At 34.9% G+C, this 17,369-nt stretch overlaps 4 protein-coding genes across 4 annotated transcripts; 2 read left to right on the top strand and 2 right to left on the bottom strand.

The window, feature by feature from the left end:
• Positions 1-278: 278 nt before the first annotated feature.
• LOC124454774 (transcription factor SPT20 homolog) lies at positions 279-6,242 on the bottom strand. Its single transcript, XM_047005559.1, has 3 exons — positions 5,971-6,242; positions 3,942-5,149; positions 279-3,650 (listed from the first exon to the last, which is right to left on the bottom strand). Exons 2-3 carry the CDS (start codon positions 5,130-5,132, stop codon positions 363-365), a joined length of 4,479 nt encoding a protein of 1,492 aa, XP_046861515.1. The 5' UTR covers positions 5,133-5,149; positions 5,971-6,242; the 3' UTR covers positions 279-362.
• A 611-nt stretch (positions 6,243-6,853) lies between these two features.
• Positions 6,854-13,066, top strand: LOC124454668 (major facilitator superfamily domain-containing protein 6-like). The gene is made up of 3 exons (XM_047005475.1): positions 6,854-8,375; positions 8,756-8,939; positions 11,352-13,066. Exons 1-3 carry the CDS (start codon positions 7,106-7,108, stop codon positions 12,988-12,990), a joined length of 3,093 nt encoding a protein of 1,030 aa, XP_046861431.1. The 5' UTR covers positions 6,854-7,105; the 3' UTR covers positions 12,991-13,066.
• LOC124437984 (major facilitator superfamily domain-containing protein 6-A-like) lies at positions 9,023-10,842 on the bottom strand. Its single transcript, XM_046987994.1, has one exon. The coding sequence runs from the start codon at positions 10,699-10,701 to the stop codon at positions 9,118-9,120; it is 1,584 nt and encodes a 527-aa protein (XP_046843950.1). The 5' UTR covers positions 10,702-10,842; the 3' UTR covers positions 9,023-9,117.
• Positions 13,067-13,717: 651 nt separating the features above from the next.
• Positions 13,718-16,658, top strand: LOC124437969. Its single transcript, XM_046987969.1, has 3 exons — positions 13,718-13,822; positions 14,063-14,127; positions 14,367-16,658. Exons 2-3 carry the CDS (start codon positions 14,076-14,078, stop codon positions 16,307-16,309), a joined length of 1,995 nt encoding a protein of 664 aa, XP_046843925.1. The 5' UTR covers positions 13,718-13,822; positions 14,063-14,075; the 3' UTR covers positions 16,310-16,658.
• Positions 16,659-17,369: the final 711 nt, after the last annotated feature.

Raw genomic sequence — 17,369 nt, 5'->3', positions numbered from 1 at the left:
TTTTGCCTCATGATCTTTAATTTGTGTAACGGGTACCAGTCCCTGGCAACAATGTTTATTCTTTATAGAATGCTTTTGTTCTTTTCTTCAAAACAATTGCCAATAATTAAACAGATGGAGCTTTGGAAAAATCTTATATATAGTTGAACACCTCGTCGAAATATACTTCTATAGAGTAGAAACTGATGCTTAAGCTATTGGTTAGCTACATCCGTTCTCATTTTCTTTAAAATCTTGTCATCTGAAAATCTATGGGCATGCACATATAAGAAAAGTGATGAAAGAAAGGGCTGTTTTATTTTTCATTTTATATTATAAAACGTTAATTCGTAAAAAAACATCATTTTTATCTATTCATAAAACTAGTGAAGATACGGCTCTATACATTGCTCAATTATTTCGGCCATTTTGTCATAACCAATTGGATTCAAATGGATATGATCATTCCAGTACAATTTTTGCAATTGTTCTGGAAGTGTACTTCGTGGTAATTTATAAGCAAGATCACAAAGTACTGTTGTATCTTGAACTTGAGTTGCATATCGTCTCAATGCTGCATTTACAGCCAATCTCATGTTACGTATTAATTGAAATGCAGGCCAAAGTTCATATGCAGTTTCAGGAATTGTCATTAATACTGTTCTTGCTCCATGGAGTTTTGCTATCTCATGTAATTTTTCAATATCTTTAACAATCTTTGGGCTCCAAACACTTATCAACTGTTGTGTGAAGTCTTCATCATCTCCGAAGTTTTTAACATGGGCAACATCATTGGTTCCTCCAAGAATAAGTATCCAATCATAGCGCAAACCTTCATTCAAAACTTTGGGCAATCGTTTAACCATACCACCGTGAACCATTTCTCCGATCATACCTCTGCTTTCAACATGATACTTATTAACACCTTTTGTGTTTAGTAATTGATTCAATCTTATTCCGTAAGGATGTTTTCCTTTACCATGATTGTAGAATCCACTTGTTAGACTATCTCCAAAACATAATATGTTAATTGTTTGTGGCAATTCAACAAATGATGGATTTCTACTTGAAGAGTACGGTGAATAAAAATACGAGTTTTTCCTGTACATTTGTGATTGTGGTTGTTGAATGAAACTTTTCATCGGTTTTGTTTTAATTTCAGGCATAGCTTTTGGAATATATGATCTCTGTACGTTTTCTTGTTTTGGATTTGTTCCTGTTCCATAATTACCTTTTCCGGGAACAAATGAATTCTGCGAAAACTGCGTTGGCATCGAATTTATGAAATAGTTTTCTAATTGTACTCTTTGCTTTCTCTGCTGCTGCTGCTGTTGTCGTTGTTGTTGTTGCAGATGGTTTTGTTGTAAGTATTGTTGCTGGAGTTGGATTTTTTTCGTCTCCTGCTGTTCTGTTTGCTCATATATTTTTTGTGGAAGAAATTGCTTTTGTTGAAAGAGTTGACGTTGTTGTTGGATTGTTTGTGTCTGTTTCTGTTGTTGCTGATATGGTTGTTGCTGATTTTGCTTTTGTTGTTCCTGGTATTGTTGTAGTTGTTGCTTTTGCAGTTGCTGTTGTTGTCGCTGTTGTAGTTGTTGCTTTTGCAGTTGTTGTTGTTGTCGCTGTTGTAGTTGTTGCTTTTGCAGTTGCTGTTGTTGTCGCTGTTGTAGTTGTTGCTTTAGCAGTTGCTGTTGTACTTGCTGTTGTTGTCGCTGTTGTAGTTGTTGCTTTTGCAGTTGCTGTTGTTGTCGCTGTTGTAGTTGTTGCTTTAGCAGTTGCTGTTGTTGTCGCTGTTGTAGTTGTTGCTTTAGCAGTTGCTGTTGTTTTTGTTGGTGGTTTTGTTGCTCGTGTGATATATGGGTTGGATTTTGTTGCAACTGGTTCTTCGATGTGGATTTAGTGAAGAGAAATGGCGACGATGATGAAAATATCTGAGTAGAGCTCACTGTTGGCTGTTTTGTTTGCGCAGATGCTGTAGTAGAAATACCAGTGAAATCGACCGGCGATTTTCCATCTACTGCATGATGTTCTTCAAAAAATTTCTCTAATATCCTTGCAAACTGTGATTGTAATTTTTTTCCTGTATCAGTTGGTGCTTTTGTTGCTTTATTTGTGGAAACAGTTGGTGTTATTGCGCTTAGAGGAAATGTATGTAAAAGATCGCTTGGAGGATTTGGCTTATTTTGATTAAATGAAGTTCTTGAGTTCTGCAAACGTTGAGAATTTGAGTTCTCTTTTTGTTGTTGTATTTTATGATTGACAAGAGCACCATTGTCTGTGATTTTATAACCTTTTGAAAAAAGTTGTTCCTTTAATATAGCTTCAAAAATTGAATCTGGAATGCTGCTATTTTTGCCGGTTTCATGACTATCTACCTCATGACGTAATTTCTCTTCAGGATCATTGTGCTTGTTGTGAAAATTATCATTGAGTTCGCCGTCAATGTTGTTGGGTAGAAACTTTGTTTTTTCTTGAAGATGATTTGATTTGTAGTGAAATTTTGGAATATTGTCATTGTCAAGTTCATCATCTAAATCATCATCCTGTTTGTCATTTGCAAATTCTTGGTTGTGTTTGTCGTCTTTAAACGTTTCTCGATTCTTTGGTTTTCTATCATTTTTAAGATAATCAGTTTCAAATCCAGTATCGTCAATGTCATCGATATCATCGATATCTAAGTCGTCATTTCTATAAACAAACTTTTTCTTGTCACTGGAAATACTCGAAGATAATTGTTTTCTGTCAGTATTAATGTTCTTCACCTTTTCTCTAAACCTATTTTTATGTATGCGAGTTGTTACTGTTCTGTCGCCAGTTTTGTGTTTTCTTAAATCATTGATTTTGTGCTTTTTGTCGATTTTCTTATACGACTTTCCATGTTCGTGTTCAGTTTCATCGTGATCCATGACGTCATCTTTACCGTTATTTATGACATCATTTATACGTTCATCATTTTCATTGCTGTGTGTGTGCGGTCCTTTCATTTTCCGCATTTTTCCTTTCTTTATGTATTTTTGCCTGTGCATAAATTTTCTTTGCTTCTGGTGAGAAATATATTTCTTACCTAATCTACTTTGACGTAGATCTAAAGATGTCTGAGTTAAAGTTTTAAATGAACCATTATGTGTTCTAAGGTGGTAATAAAGTCTTTCAGTTTCCGAAGAGTTACGTCCACACAAGAAAACTATATAAAAATCGTGGCCGTTTTTCATGTTCGATTTCTTAAGAAATATTTTACCATTTGTAATGGACTGTAATTTTTGACAAACTCTCTTTTGTTCTTCTGGATTTTCCTTTTTATTATCATCAATTATGTCATCGTCGTCACTGTCTTCTGAAAAGCGTTTAAAACGTCTATGTCTACTCCTATGTCTTTTAACATATCGACAAGAAAACAATGTATATTTGTATTTCTTCGTTTTGTGCAAGTAGTGCTTTTCCAAATGGACTTTGCCTATGGGAACAGATAATTTTAAATGCTTGCAATGCTTTATGGGATTCATTTTCAGTTCCCATTTTCCACGTCTATTTTTCTTTGATGTCAAGTAATGATTTTCAGTGTCAGATTGTCGAAGTGCTTGTTTGCTTTTTTCATTCAACTTTTGATGTAAATGCTTTAATCGATGATTTTTTTCAATTCTTGTTATCTGGATGTATTTCCTTTTCTTCATTTTCTTGTTTAAATTTTTATTTTTTGTACTTGATGGTTTTTTTATGCGTTTTTTTAACATATGATGTTTTGGTACTATCTTATGAACTTTACCATTGTGGTTATTTTTATCTTTTATCTTTTTAAGTTTACCTTTGCCATTTTTACCCTTTTTGTGTGGCTTTATTTTCTTCGTCCCTGTTTTTGATTTCTTCGTTTTTGTTTTTGATTTCTTCGTCTTTGTTTTTGATTTCTTCGTTTTTGTTTTTGATTTCTTCGTCTTTGTTTTTGATTTCTTCGTTTTTGTTTTTGATTTCTTCGTCTTTGTTTTTGATTTCTTCGTCTTTGTTTTTGATTTTTTAGATTTCCCTTTTCTTTTAAATTTGTGAGAGTTGTGACCGCGTTTTTCGTCTTGAGTGTTCAAAGGCCATCTGTGAACATGATATTCAGAGCTGTGATCATTGTTTGATTTTGCTTTCTGAGAATTCCCTCCCGTTGTGTTCATACTTTTGCCCTGAGTTATATCATTGGCCTCCTTTTGTTCATTCCATTCCCTTTGCTCATTCCATTCATTTGTTTCGTAGTTGTTGTAAAGGTTATTCCAACTTGTTGGTGATATGATATCATTCCCATTCTCAAGACTGTTATCATTTTCTTTTATCCAACCGAATCCACTCCCTGGCTCGTTTACCCAGTTTTTTATCGTACCATAGTTATCTAAGGTCCCAGGATTACCTTTCCAATTATCCCAAAGATTTCGCCAGTTTGAAGTCGGTTGATTTAAATCACCTCTCGATAACCATTCATTTGGATCGACATTGTAAGCATTATTGTAAATGTTTGAGTCAGATGAACCATACCCTGTTGTTCCTATGTATCCCCAATTCTCGTCAACACCTGAATTGTACCAATGCTCTCCATTAAATGAACCTTGATCTGGAATGTTTTCAACGTTTAACGGTGGATGATTCTTGTTTGTCAAAACAGAAAATGGACTTTGAGTACTTTTCTGATAAAGTTCTTTACCCATTTCCCCTAAATGTTGAATGTGTGTTTTTGGCCTTTCATAAATACGAGATTTCTTCTCTCGTTCCTCATCGAATTCCTTAACACGTGAAGAGTTTTGAGACCATGTGGTAAAGATGTTAGTGTTAGGCCGTTTTGTGGAAAATGTCTTAGCAGTTGATGAGCCACCAGTTTTGTATTGAGAACCGGATGACGTGGCGGTCACATTCTGTTTCTTGGAGTGGTGTCGAACGTTAAAGCTGGGCAGTGAAACTAGCTTGCGAATTATGTAGAGCAGTATTAACAAAAAGAGTAAAATGATTGTGTAGAAGATTACCGAATGAGAAAATTTTTGGCAAGTAAAAATGCCTAGTACTTTTGAACAATTTAAACCAACATTGCTGCAATCCTGTTTTGATGTATTTGCTTTACATTGTCTTTTTTTCGTGTTGTCCAATGTATCATATCGAGACTTTTTTCCCGTTACATTTTCTGATACCATTACCTGCCGATCTCTTCCTATGAAAATTTGATTTAAGGTTATTTTTGTCAGTTTGCAGCTTGATTGGTGGATTTACATAATTTTCTGTCTGCTCACAAGCTTGCTTAACTCAACCAAAATATTTTTTAAAAAAATCTTGTTTTGGGTGGGGACCGGTTAGGTTACGAAAACAATCTTAGACAAAGCTAATAAATTGTGTATTTAATGTAGGAATTTAGCTGACACGACAGAAGCTATTTTAATGTGCACTTGACACAAATCTTGTACTCTCTCATAGAAAAAACTCGTGCTATGTAACTTTTTTAAAAGATATTATTGTCTCTCATTTTAGCTTTGAGATATGTTTTCGTGCATGATATTCACGCATGATAGTTCCATTTTATGACAATAATATTCATCTGTATAATGGGAAATGTTGTTTAATAAACAAAGCAAAATGGAAACTTTAAGAAGATTAATTGGTTAAATCTTCACATTTTCGATAAGATTGTACTGTCGTATTTATTGATGTGTTGAAAATGTCCCTAAATCGTTTGCTTAACCTGCCTGGCAAAATATCTTAACATTAAAAGTCCGCATGGAAAATCTTAGAAAGAAATCACATTACAGTTTAAGTATTGTTTAGAATAAAAAACGAGCGTCTCGTCCTGTTTAAAGTGACCTGGATTTTCTTATCGATTAACAATTGATCATAATGTTTGTTTTATCGTATTGTTACGGATGTGTGATTAACTTAATACGCGTTCAGTAAAAATATATACGTTACTAACTATGCATGCATTTTTGTGTTCGATAGACTTATAAAATACACTTCATCATTATGTAATGGCGTACTTACATGACATTTACAGCAGGATATTCTCCTTTGATAAGAAGCAAAGAAATTCTAAACACCGTTGTAACCTGTTGAGATAGTTTAATCGTAAGATATGATGCATCAGAGCGCAGATATTGTTATTACTCGAAGTCTAAAATCGTTGATACAGAGAAAATATTTTGTTTCAGCAAATATTCTTTTTGCAATTGACCAGTAATTATTATACATTCAGTTATTTCAAAGAGAAAAGATAAACACATTTCTTAGGTGTGGCGTTATGATAGAAGTTGATGTCATGTTGGCATCTTGGCTTCTTTTCACGTGAACTTTTGTTGTGTGACGTATTGGCTCTTTCTCACGTGGCCCTATGTTGTGTGACGTATTGCCTTTTTCTCACGTGACTTTATGTTGCGTGACGTATTTTTGTTGCTCTTGTTAAACTTGTTAATGCGTTTGCATTCAAAACTCATCGCCGGAGTACATTACTAAGTCTAAACCAACTATTGTGCGCATTAAGTTTGTTTAGACTTTGTAAATTTTGTACACAAACGAAGTTCGTTCAGCTTAACGATACCAAGGTATTTTTCATTAGACATTACATTTTTTTAATTATGCATCCAAACGTATAGCCGATCGGCACCATCACCAAATGAAATGTGTACAAACTTTTCGAAAATTTCGCATGTAAAGGGTTAACAGAAATGTGCCGCATGCTTACAAAATGAACAGTGGCGATGAAATTTAACGTTAACACCTAAGTTGACTGTTCATATTTATCTTTGAACCTAGATAGCCCAACCCTAACTCTAAACAAAACTATACAAGTACGACAAATTCGTTTTAAAACAACAGACGTATAAGTTAGCAGGTACTACTTTTATTTATTCTGACTTCACATTCATTCTTCTTTCATAAATCACGATGTGACTGGTACATTTATTGCTTGTATTCACTGCAACAAGGTTTAAATGCTAATATATTCAATGAATTTATCATCTGTTACAAAAGAACAACGCAACTCAATAGTTCGCGTCGAAAATATTTATCTTTTTAAGAGGGATGTGTGATTATTTGATTGTGACAGTTTTATTTTAAAGCCATAGTCGAAAAATATGTCCTATCCGAGGGAATGAAAAAATAAGCAGACTTGTACAAAATGATGAAAGGAGAAAAGGACATCGATGAAGATCTAGAAGTTATTTCATTACTGGAGGAGAAAGAAAATGGCGATGAAACATGTGATGATGATAAATGTGTACGTTCACAATACATCTCTTCGAAACTTTTTTACTTTTTCTTTTTTTCTGCTCAAGGATCATTGGTTCCTTATATTTCACTCTATTATAAGCAACTAAAGTTGACCGCTGCCCAAGCAGGAATTGTTACTGGCGCCAAAATGTACGTTGCCTTTCTTGTTATCCCATTATGGAGTTTTATGATTGATAAATTCAAAATTGGCAAACCTGTGTTTATTACGTCTTCAACCGCCTTGATAATAACTATGTTAACCATATCCTTGGCTCCTGGCAAAATCTGTGCTACAGAGCAGAAGACAACAAGAGAAAATTGGTTACCAGGTCTAAGTCAAACATCTAATATATCTTCCGAGCATTCAAATCTTGAGTCCAACTATCAACGTATTGTACTGAAAACTACAGCTTTTGATCATACTGATCTTTTCCTGTTTCTGCTGCTTGTGACAATTTGTGGAACAATATTTTCCTGTCCGTGCTTGAGCTTAGCCGATTCTGGTACAGTAGATCTTTTGGCCCAAAACTCCGAAACACATAAATATGGAAAACAGCGTTTGTGGGGCTCTATTGGTAATGGATTGGCTGCGTTTATTGTTGGCATTTCTATAAGTCAAACAAATCTTTGTCCTGGTGAAAATAGAAAGATCAATTACTACATATGCTTCTACATTTTTGCGATGCTTATGTTTCTGGCTCTCGTTTCTGGCAGCAGGCTTAAGTTCAATTTAAGAACTAAATCTAGTCGAGGAACAATCGAGGTCTGCAAGTCTCTTTGTCAGGTGTTGATGAGTTTTGAATATTTTATATTTCTGTTTACCGTCTTCTTTGATGGGGTTGCAATGTCCTTCATTAAAGCATTTTTGTTTTGGTTCTTAAAAGATATTGGAGGCAGCCAGATATTGTTCAGTGTGATTAAAGCAGTCAATTCCTCCTTGGAGGTTCTTGTGTACTTCTTATCTTCCTATTTAATTCAACGTCTGGGAACTGTTCGAGTGCTGTGTATTGGTTTGCTTTGTTATGTCGTTCGGTTCTCATTTTATACATTTTTGACAAACCCATGGTTTGTTCTTGTTGTTGAACCGCTGTCCGGCATCACTACAGCCGCACTCTGGGCTGCAATTATGTCTCATGTTGGTACGACAGCTCATGATAATTCAGTGGTAACACTTCAAGGTAAGAAACACATAATCCATTCTGAACTACGTATGGGAACATATATGTACATATGTGTACATGTTCGAGTTGATCTGAAAATAATGGCCATTTGTGATGTCATTTCAATCTCTACAAGTCAAACAAGTATTTGATAATACTTAAGTCTTCTGTGACTTTTTTTAACTAATATTAGGATGAAAGATGAAAGTCATGCTATGATATTTGAATTTTTCTTTCTTATTTTTATAAACACTCATTGTCCTCTCAATGATAACGTGGTATATTATTGTACCTTGACATACACCGTGGTATATATGATTATTCCCATGATGATAACGTGGCTTACCAAATAATTCTCTATTCTTGTCTGATAAGTATGTCAATTTATATACATACAGGAGTTATTCACTGTATTCATTGGGGTCTTGGACATGGTACTGGTACCGTTATTGGAGGAGTTCTTATACATAACATTGGAGCGAGATATACGTTTGCATTGTTCGCCATTGTTAGTTTACTTAACTTCTTTCTGTACATACCTGTCCTGTATGGTAAACGATCATCAAAGAGATCAAACCCATAGCCATTAACAGACGAAAGAAGAAGAGTTTGCTTTCTTATCAGTAATATCGAACTTACTATTTTGAAATATAGATGAAAATGAATTTTGAATAGTAAAACATTAACTATCGTTGTTGACCGATTTGCCTTTAATAAATATTAAATACTAAATGTCGTTTTTATTTATATAACGTCTTTGTTATTTTTTATCTTTAATTTGGGTCTTATCCAAATCACTTGTGTCATCGCTACGAACGAGCGCCTCTTCAGCATCATCTATGCTTTCATAGCAACTAATGTCAGGCTCCTTACCAAACATGTCAATCAAAATATAGACTAACAAGATCAACAAACACATTATACCAAATATCACAAAAGTTGCTGGGGCTCCAAGCCTGTGAACCAATAGTCCACCAATGATCTCTCCAGCACCGTATCCTAGACCCCAATGTACTCCGTGAAGTATGCACTGCATTGTGGTCTTTGCTCCTGGTTTGGAGTTTTTACTAACGTAGGATAGACAAGCTGCCCATACAGCTGCAGTTGTTATCCCGGGTAAAATTTCAACCGGTAAAACGTACCACGGATTTTTGATAATTGCGTAATACAGAAGTCTTACGGAGTAACATATCAAACCAAGGTATAGAACTCTAGCATGTCCAATACACTTGATCAACTTTGAGGAGAGAAAATACATGCTGACTTCGGCGAAGCAATTCACTGCTGAAATTAAACTGAACAGTAGCTGTGGTCCACCGAGGTCTTTTAAATGCCAAAATAAAAATGTTTTTATGAAAGCCATCAAGAAACCGAGGTAAAGAGCTGTGAATAGGAACATCAAATATTTTGTGTTTCGTAATGCTTGCAGACCAACTAGAAGACCAACTTTCTTAACTTCGGTCTTTTTATCATCGCTAAATTGAAATTTTGTTGCTATCAATAGTGCTGTGACCATAAGACCGGCGAACGTATAAAAACATGGTATAAAGTCGACAACTTCCACTCGTTTATTTTTATCACATTTGTGTGTTGTTTTTAGTGATGCTCCAACAACTGACGCACCCAGTCCCCAGCCGATCGATCCTGTTAACCTCTGCATTCCATATTTATGAGTATTGGTCCCCAGCAACTGCATGGTTGCCGTATCGACCAATGCCAGTGATGGGGATGATATTAGTGTACCGAAAAATGTGATTAAAAATAATGTTATAAAACATTTATCACTATCGATGTATGTTCTTTCGACCGTTTTTAAGTTCGTTATCACGTTTAAAGGCCACGGATTTCCTTCTGTGAAAGCGTTTTCAACAACTCTGCGATATGCTTGTTCATTGTCTTCCACCATCTTATCGATTTCTGGTTCGGGCATTTCCGTGTCTAAATCGGTTACTCTGCTTATTTTTTCAGTTTCATTGCAAAGCTTGTGCGTCAATATCTTACGTTGAATCGGTGGTGGAACAAGGCTCATTGAAAATGTCGCTATAATCAGAGCAATCAGGGAAATTATTAAGACCAAACGACTTTTGTTGAAACGATCAACTATGACACCCCAAAGGGGTATTACGAGGAAGTTTACAAACGGTTTTAGTCCCATTAATATTCCAACTTGAGTCGGCGTGAGTAGTAATTGCTTGAAGTATAGAGCCAAATATGGAAGTAATGATCCCCATCCAGAAAAGAAGAGAAAATAGAAGAGTTTAGGAGCTAAAAGGGATCTATTAACTCTGGGACAGCATTTTTTTCCTCGTTCATCGTCGTTTTCATCCTGATCGCTCTCGACCATAGTCACAAATTCATTTTCTCTGCTTGTATTGTTTTTGATTTACAACTTATTTGGAGATTTTTTATATATGAATTATTCGTCCGTTTATCTTTTAACCTGGTTTAACACAATGACCACCTGACAAACGTGCGCAATTTTTCGAACAAAACAACATTTACTTGTGATGAGACTGAGTATTAATGAACACGACAGACTATTATTTTGACTTGATACTGGGTGTATTAAAAAGTTTGTTTTGGATATCTAGGCTTAGTAAGATATATTCAAATCCAGTCTTAAACACACATGCACCCTGTGATATTTTGCTAGCGAGTTGGTTATTGGAGAATCGTCATCTAATTCATCCTTCCTATCTTGACTTATTCTTGATCTTTTTTATAAAATGATACATCGTTTTGAATCCTTACGACATCTTTTCACAAAGAATGATCAATCGTTTTGAATCTTCAAAACTATCCCTGTTTTTTGCTTCTCACCTGTTCAATATGATATTTAGCTCTTGGAAAAATCAAAGACAAGAATCAAGTACCTGCAGGTACCTGAAAGACTCCACACTTTGACTGAAATGGGTCTATCTTTTATGGCATATATATTGCATATTCCATGTTTATAATCGCATAGGAAACATTTTCATTGGTCTCAACTTAACTTACGTACATGGAACTTTGTAATTACGGCGAGAAAGACCACATTGATCCTGAAAATAAATATTCATCATCGAATTGCGAGAAGGAGGAAACAAAAGAAGAGACGAACAATGATTATGGATGCTATCATGGCGGCACTGATAAACAACTTCTTGTCTCGAAATTATTTTATTTATTCTTTTTCTCAGCTTTTGGTTGTGTTTCTCCTTACCTTGCTTTGTACTTTAAGCAAATTTTCATCTCGCCTCGACAGCTTGGAATAATTGTGTCAATTCGCTCGTTTGTTCAGTTCATATTTGCGCCGATCCTTAGCTCCTTAGCTGAACGATACAACAAAAGGTTGTGTGTCATCCTTATTGCTATTCTAGCATACACAGCTTGCTATGTAACAATACCCTTTATCCCATCGGATGAAAAACCATCTGCATGTAAATCCAAAGAGTCCGAAGATATTCCAGTGAACAGCAGCGCTCATTTGTCTTCATTCTCAACGTTAAATGAAGTATCGATGTCTATAAATTCACCTCGAAGTGATGAAGGAGACGACTATTATTATTTACCATGGTCTCTGTTTTATGCTCCACCTGTAGACAAGAAGTCTGAAAGAATGCATGCGGTTAAATTTTCTGTAACCGATGCTAACCAACACTTGGCAGATACATCACCTCTTTATCTTTCTGTGCTTTTGGTCATAACTATAAGCTACATGTTTGGTTCTCCTGCTCAGACATTGGCCGACATTGCCACGTTACAGTCCTTAGGAGCCGGACGTAGCCATGAATACGGACGGCAGGCGTTATTTGGATCATTTGGTTATGGAATTGTTTCGTTTGTAGTTGGAGCCTCCATAAGCGAAATGCAAGTTGAGAATCCTTGTAGTGGATCCATGGATACGAACTACTTGCCATGTTTTATATGTTTCGGTGTACTTATGCTGATGTGCTTTGTCGTAGCAACTGGCTTTCGATTCAATGTGAATGAAAACGTCAACGTCCAAGAAGATAACCCTCGAAAAGGGAAAAAAAATAATGTTGTAACGTTTGAGTTAGTTATGTTCATATTTGTTGTATTTTTCTGCGGAACTGCCTCGGGATTTCTGGGAACTTTCCTATTATGGCATATTCATGAATTAGGTGGTTCACAGTTGTTATTCAGTTTTGTGATATTGTTCAATTCTGCAGCAGAAGTTCTTATTTATCATGTTTCAAATCGACTTATCACAGTTCTTGGTTATCGTCGTGTTCTTTATATAGGATTAATTTGCTATGGGATACGCTTTTTTTACTACTCATACTGTGAAAGACCTTGGCTTTTTCTTCCAATTGAACTTATCCACGGAATTACTTCGGCTGCTGTATGGTCAGCATTCGTGTATTACGTCAGCAACGATTCCAGCAATTACACCACCCTTCAAGGAGTGGTAAGTGGTGTTTACGGAGGACTCGGTTATGCGACTGGTGGGTTAATTGGGGGTCTATTGGTTCATGAGTTAGGAACAAATGCCGCCTTTCAAATGTTTGGAGAAGCGTGCCTGGTCATTTTATGTTTTTTTATAATTACTAATATTGTTGGAGACAAGCACGCAAAAACACAACTATGTTCTTCAAGTGGAAACGACGATAATAAAAAAAGTACAGATTAGATATAGTGTTTGATTATTAAAATTATCTAGTTACCTTTTGTAATGTCTTTAGATTAAAAATGTATTTAAATTGAAATGCAAGTTTCCATTATGTTTTGGCCTGTAAAGCCATGCCCTTAAATACTTATCCGCTCTTTTACCCATTTTTGATAACATTCATTTTGATAACTGATATTTTACATCAAAATGATAAGTGATTTTACCAGAACTTGTATCATACGTCCATGTATTATATCCTATTGCGTATGAAAAAACATTTGAAAAGTCTGCCGAGAAAATTGCAATACTGCAAGATCATCTTATTTTTAATCGATTGTTTTTGATTCTGTTCGCGCTATCAAAATATTTTAAAATGTAAACTAGTCTTTTTTGTTTTAGCTTTAACTTGTGGTTTGGTTTTAGGCTGTTTAGGCGGCAGTTTAAGCCATTAGTTCCAATTTAGAGGAACCTTTCTAAATTTTAAAGACATGTATTGATACAAAAGAATGGTTGAAGCATGTTTGAAAGCGCTTTCAAACGAAAAAGGTTTTTTTAGGTTGATCGTTTTAAAATTTTACACCTAGCGGTTTTTGAAACAATAATATAAATACGCACTAATAATTCTTACACCAAGTAGTACATGGTCGATCAACTATAACACGCTTCGATTTATGCATGGTCCATTGGAAATATTTTTTGAGCTTTACGATTGTCCGCTTGCCACCTGTGCATACAGTACGGTTGAATAAATTGCTTTTCTCGTTTAACATATTTGTACTTAGAATTATTTTCATCGTCAAGATTATCTTTTATTTCTGCCAAAAATATTGTTAAAATGTACGAGTGAAATCAGGTGGGTTATTTATTTTATTTTCATTCGACAATAAATAGACAGATGATGTTTGTGAACTTTTTATAAGTTATATATTTTTATCAATTAATTGATTATATTATTTATATATAATTTTATTAAATGAAATATGTAATATAATTGTAACGCTGTGCATAAGGTAGACGTATTTTTATTTGTATGGCCATGCTAGAATATATGTTTGTCGATACATATAAAATTATATAAATTCCTTTCATGCAGATAAAACTTCTCAATGGATTTCTTGTGCTGGTTGGTCTTATTCGAAACAATCACAATTGTCCTTGGTAAATTACATTTATACTCTATCTTTGACTGTCAAGAAGACAATTATGTATTTATTGTTTTGTTCATGTATGGTTTCATAAAGTGCATAATTATTTGATCTGCAAAAATAGATGAAATACTCATTTTAAATGATAAATTTTTCCTTTTATAAAAGTTAGAAACACATTCTGTTTGTCTGTTATGTATTTTTATCTTTAAAGTAAATATATCTTCATGTTTTAAAACTTTTAAAAAACAGGCAAAAACGCCTTTCACGGCGATCGCAAAAGAAACGCATATCGACGGCAAATGATAATTCCAAACAAATTTATTCCATTGCTGAAAGAATCTTCTCTTTTAAAATCACGATCAAAAAACGATGTATCCGAGTTTCTAAAACCGAAGCTGTTTAATGAAGAAACTGGTAAAACAAGACAAAGCCTTATGAATGCAATGGGAATGAATGATGGGTCACCTACGATGGGCCTAGATAGCATGTCTATGGGACAAATTGCAGGGATGCCAAACATGGAAAACAAGTTGCTTTCTTTGGCAGACAATAATCGTTTTGGGAAAGTTCCAGATGGAATGCCTGGCGCAATAAATGATCAGATGTCTTCAATCAATGGTATAGGAGGCATTGATGGAATGAATGGTGGTATGGAAGGAATGAATGGTGGTATGATAGGAATGAGTGGTGGTATAGAAGGCATGAATGGTGGTATGCAAGGAATGAATGGTGGCGGTATGCAAGGAATGAATGGTGGTATGCAAGGAACGAATTTTGGAAATTTACTGAATGGTTTAAATGAAAACAATGCGATAAACTCCATGAGTAATGTTGGTTCTAATGGTATGTTGTCAGCTGTCAATCAACTTCCTTCAGGGGGGGACACACAATCATTTGGGCCTGGCGGATTTGCTAACACAGATGTTTTGGCGATGATGAATCAAATTGTCGGTAAAGAAATGCCGAGTGATTCTCCTATAAATCCTGCCTCTAAATCGGAACAATTGTGGAATGTATTACAAAAAAGCTTTAATAAACATAAAGAGGTCGCACAGTCTAAAACTAATTCTCAAGCAAGAACTAATCTTCACTCTGACCAGCAATTTCCTATTTCAACATTTTTACCAACCAACAACCCTTCTTCCTCTCCTATAACAGCCAATCCAAATATTGAATCTGTCTTGCAAAACCAGAGGTCCGTCTCACCGATCTATAACCTTACCAGGCTGTCTAAAGCTTCTCTCAGCACAAAAGCGACGAACGAAATTAAGTCAGTCAATAAGTTCCCTGGCAACATTCTAAAGATTGATTCGTCAACAGCTGAAAAAAACATCCCTATGAATTTATCAAATAAGAATATCCAAGTAGCAAGCACAACTGTTAAGCCCACGGAAAGTTTTGTTGATAAAGATCAACCGCTATCCGATGACATGGTAAAATTTCTCAAAGGACTAAAATTTGTCGTTTCTCAAGAGTCTGGTAGTGATGTTATATTGGGAAAAATGTTGTCCAGTCATCGATCTTCTATTTTGAGAAACGTCAAGGAAGAAAATGCAGCCATGAAGAATTTTGTTTCTTCGTCTAAAATGAATCATCACCTTATCAAAGATTCACCTGAGAATTTAAAGACGATAAATGCGTTTTACAAACAAGTCGCGCACAGAGCTCGTCTCCTTAAACGTATAATAGAAAATGAAGATAAGAAAGAATATCTTGAAGCTGCTAACGTTTTGGAGAAAACTGCAAGACTTTTGAAAGATTCTGTTGCAAAGAAAAGCGCTGAAATTGCCATTACATCCATTCGAAGAATTCTTAAATTGAGAAATTACGATCGCAAGCATCCTGCGAGTGAAAAAAACGTCTTAAACCGAACGAGTGGAATCCATATGACACATGCTCTTTCTCAGAAGTTTCTCGAGGCGGCTCGAGTGCTTGCTACCGCGAGAAATGAATTAACAGATCCCGTTGCGAAGAAAGTTGCCGAGATTGGAATAGCCTGTATATTCAAAGTTATCATCTTAAATCAGCGTTTCTCGTCTAAGAAATATTCAGTATCTTTGAACATTATAAAAGATGATGTTGCAGATCTGTATTTGAGGAGCATTTCTGGACAATTTAACAGAAAAAATGTGATTGCTGCGAGAGAAGTTGCGCAGAAACTTAAAATCGTATCTAATGTTCAGCATCTATAATGACTGATGCCTTTTTGCAGGAAATAAAAAGTATTATCCATGCTGTGTCGTATTATGGGTCACGTGACATTTGCCAACGACGTTGTTTACATGAAAACATGGGTTTACTTAGCCTGCAAAAAACGTTGAAAAGAAAGGGGAGTCTATATCCACCCGTGACTTTTGCAAATGGAATTCCGGCCTTCTGTTTGAGAACTGTAAGAGATTTGTTCATCATTTGTTATTTAACATACGAATGCTTGGCATAATATAATGAGGCTGCGATCGTCATTGCTATGATATTTAAACATTTGCGTATTAAACTAACGTCGACAATACTAAGTAAACAATAAATAAATAGATGTGGGAATTGTTTGTTGAAGTATTTTCAATTACTCTATTGCTGTCTTTTTTAATTAGTGTCTTTACAAATTTTGTTTGCATATTCCTATTGTGCGCATGCGCATTTCAGTCCTTCACAACTTTCATGCCGTTCACAATTATCTCGATTTTACTCCTACTCACCTTTTATATTGAACAAAGAAATACCGCCATATTTTAATTACGTAAAGAATGCGTTAAATCATGTTTTGTTTTACTTCATGAATCTAAATGATTTATGAATAAAATTGTTTGGTTCGCCAACAAATGCGTCAACTCATTGACATTATTAATTTCTCAACTTCATCTTGTGGCGTGTGTTTCATATATGTTTCCTAACAGCAAAACAATGTTTTTGTTGATTGCATTGCATAATTTGTTGTGTCTACCAAAGAGTGCCATTTTTTTAGGTTATGTAAACGCTTTCTGTGTAGAAATCTCTTTAAATAGTGTAAGAAAAATTACTCATGAACAAGCAATATTTTCATAAATTTTTTTACTTTTGTTGACTTTAGCAGCCAACTTTTACTTTAACAGAAGCCAATTTTCCCCTTTATTGTTTGGTTTTTTGAAAAGTTGTAGAGCATACTTCAATTTAAACTTTTGGCAATAATAGCTTGTGCTCTATTTTTAATGGCTTTATGAGTTCTCTGAGAAACAAACCCATTGATTATCGTGTGAAATCTAATACATTCTGCTC

Source organism: Xenia sp. Carnegie-2017, unplaced genomic scaffold (assembly GCF_021976095.1).
Source record: "Xenia sp. Carnegie-2017 unplaced genomic scaffold, XeniaSp_v1 HiC_scaffold_1, whole genome shotgun sequence".
Lineage (NCBI taxonomy): Eukaryota > Metazoa > Cnidaria > Anthozoa > Malacalcyonacea > Xeniidae > Xenia > Xenia sp. Carnegie-2017.
The sequence above is the reverse complement of the archived record's forward strand: the minus strand, read 5'-3'. Positions and strand labels throughout refer to the sequence as shown.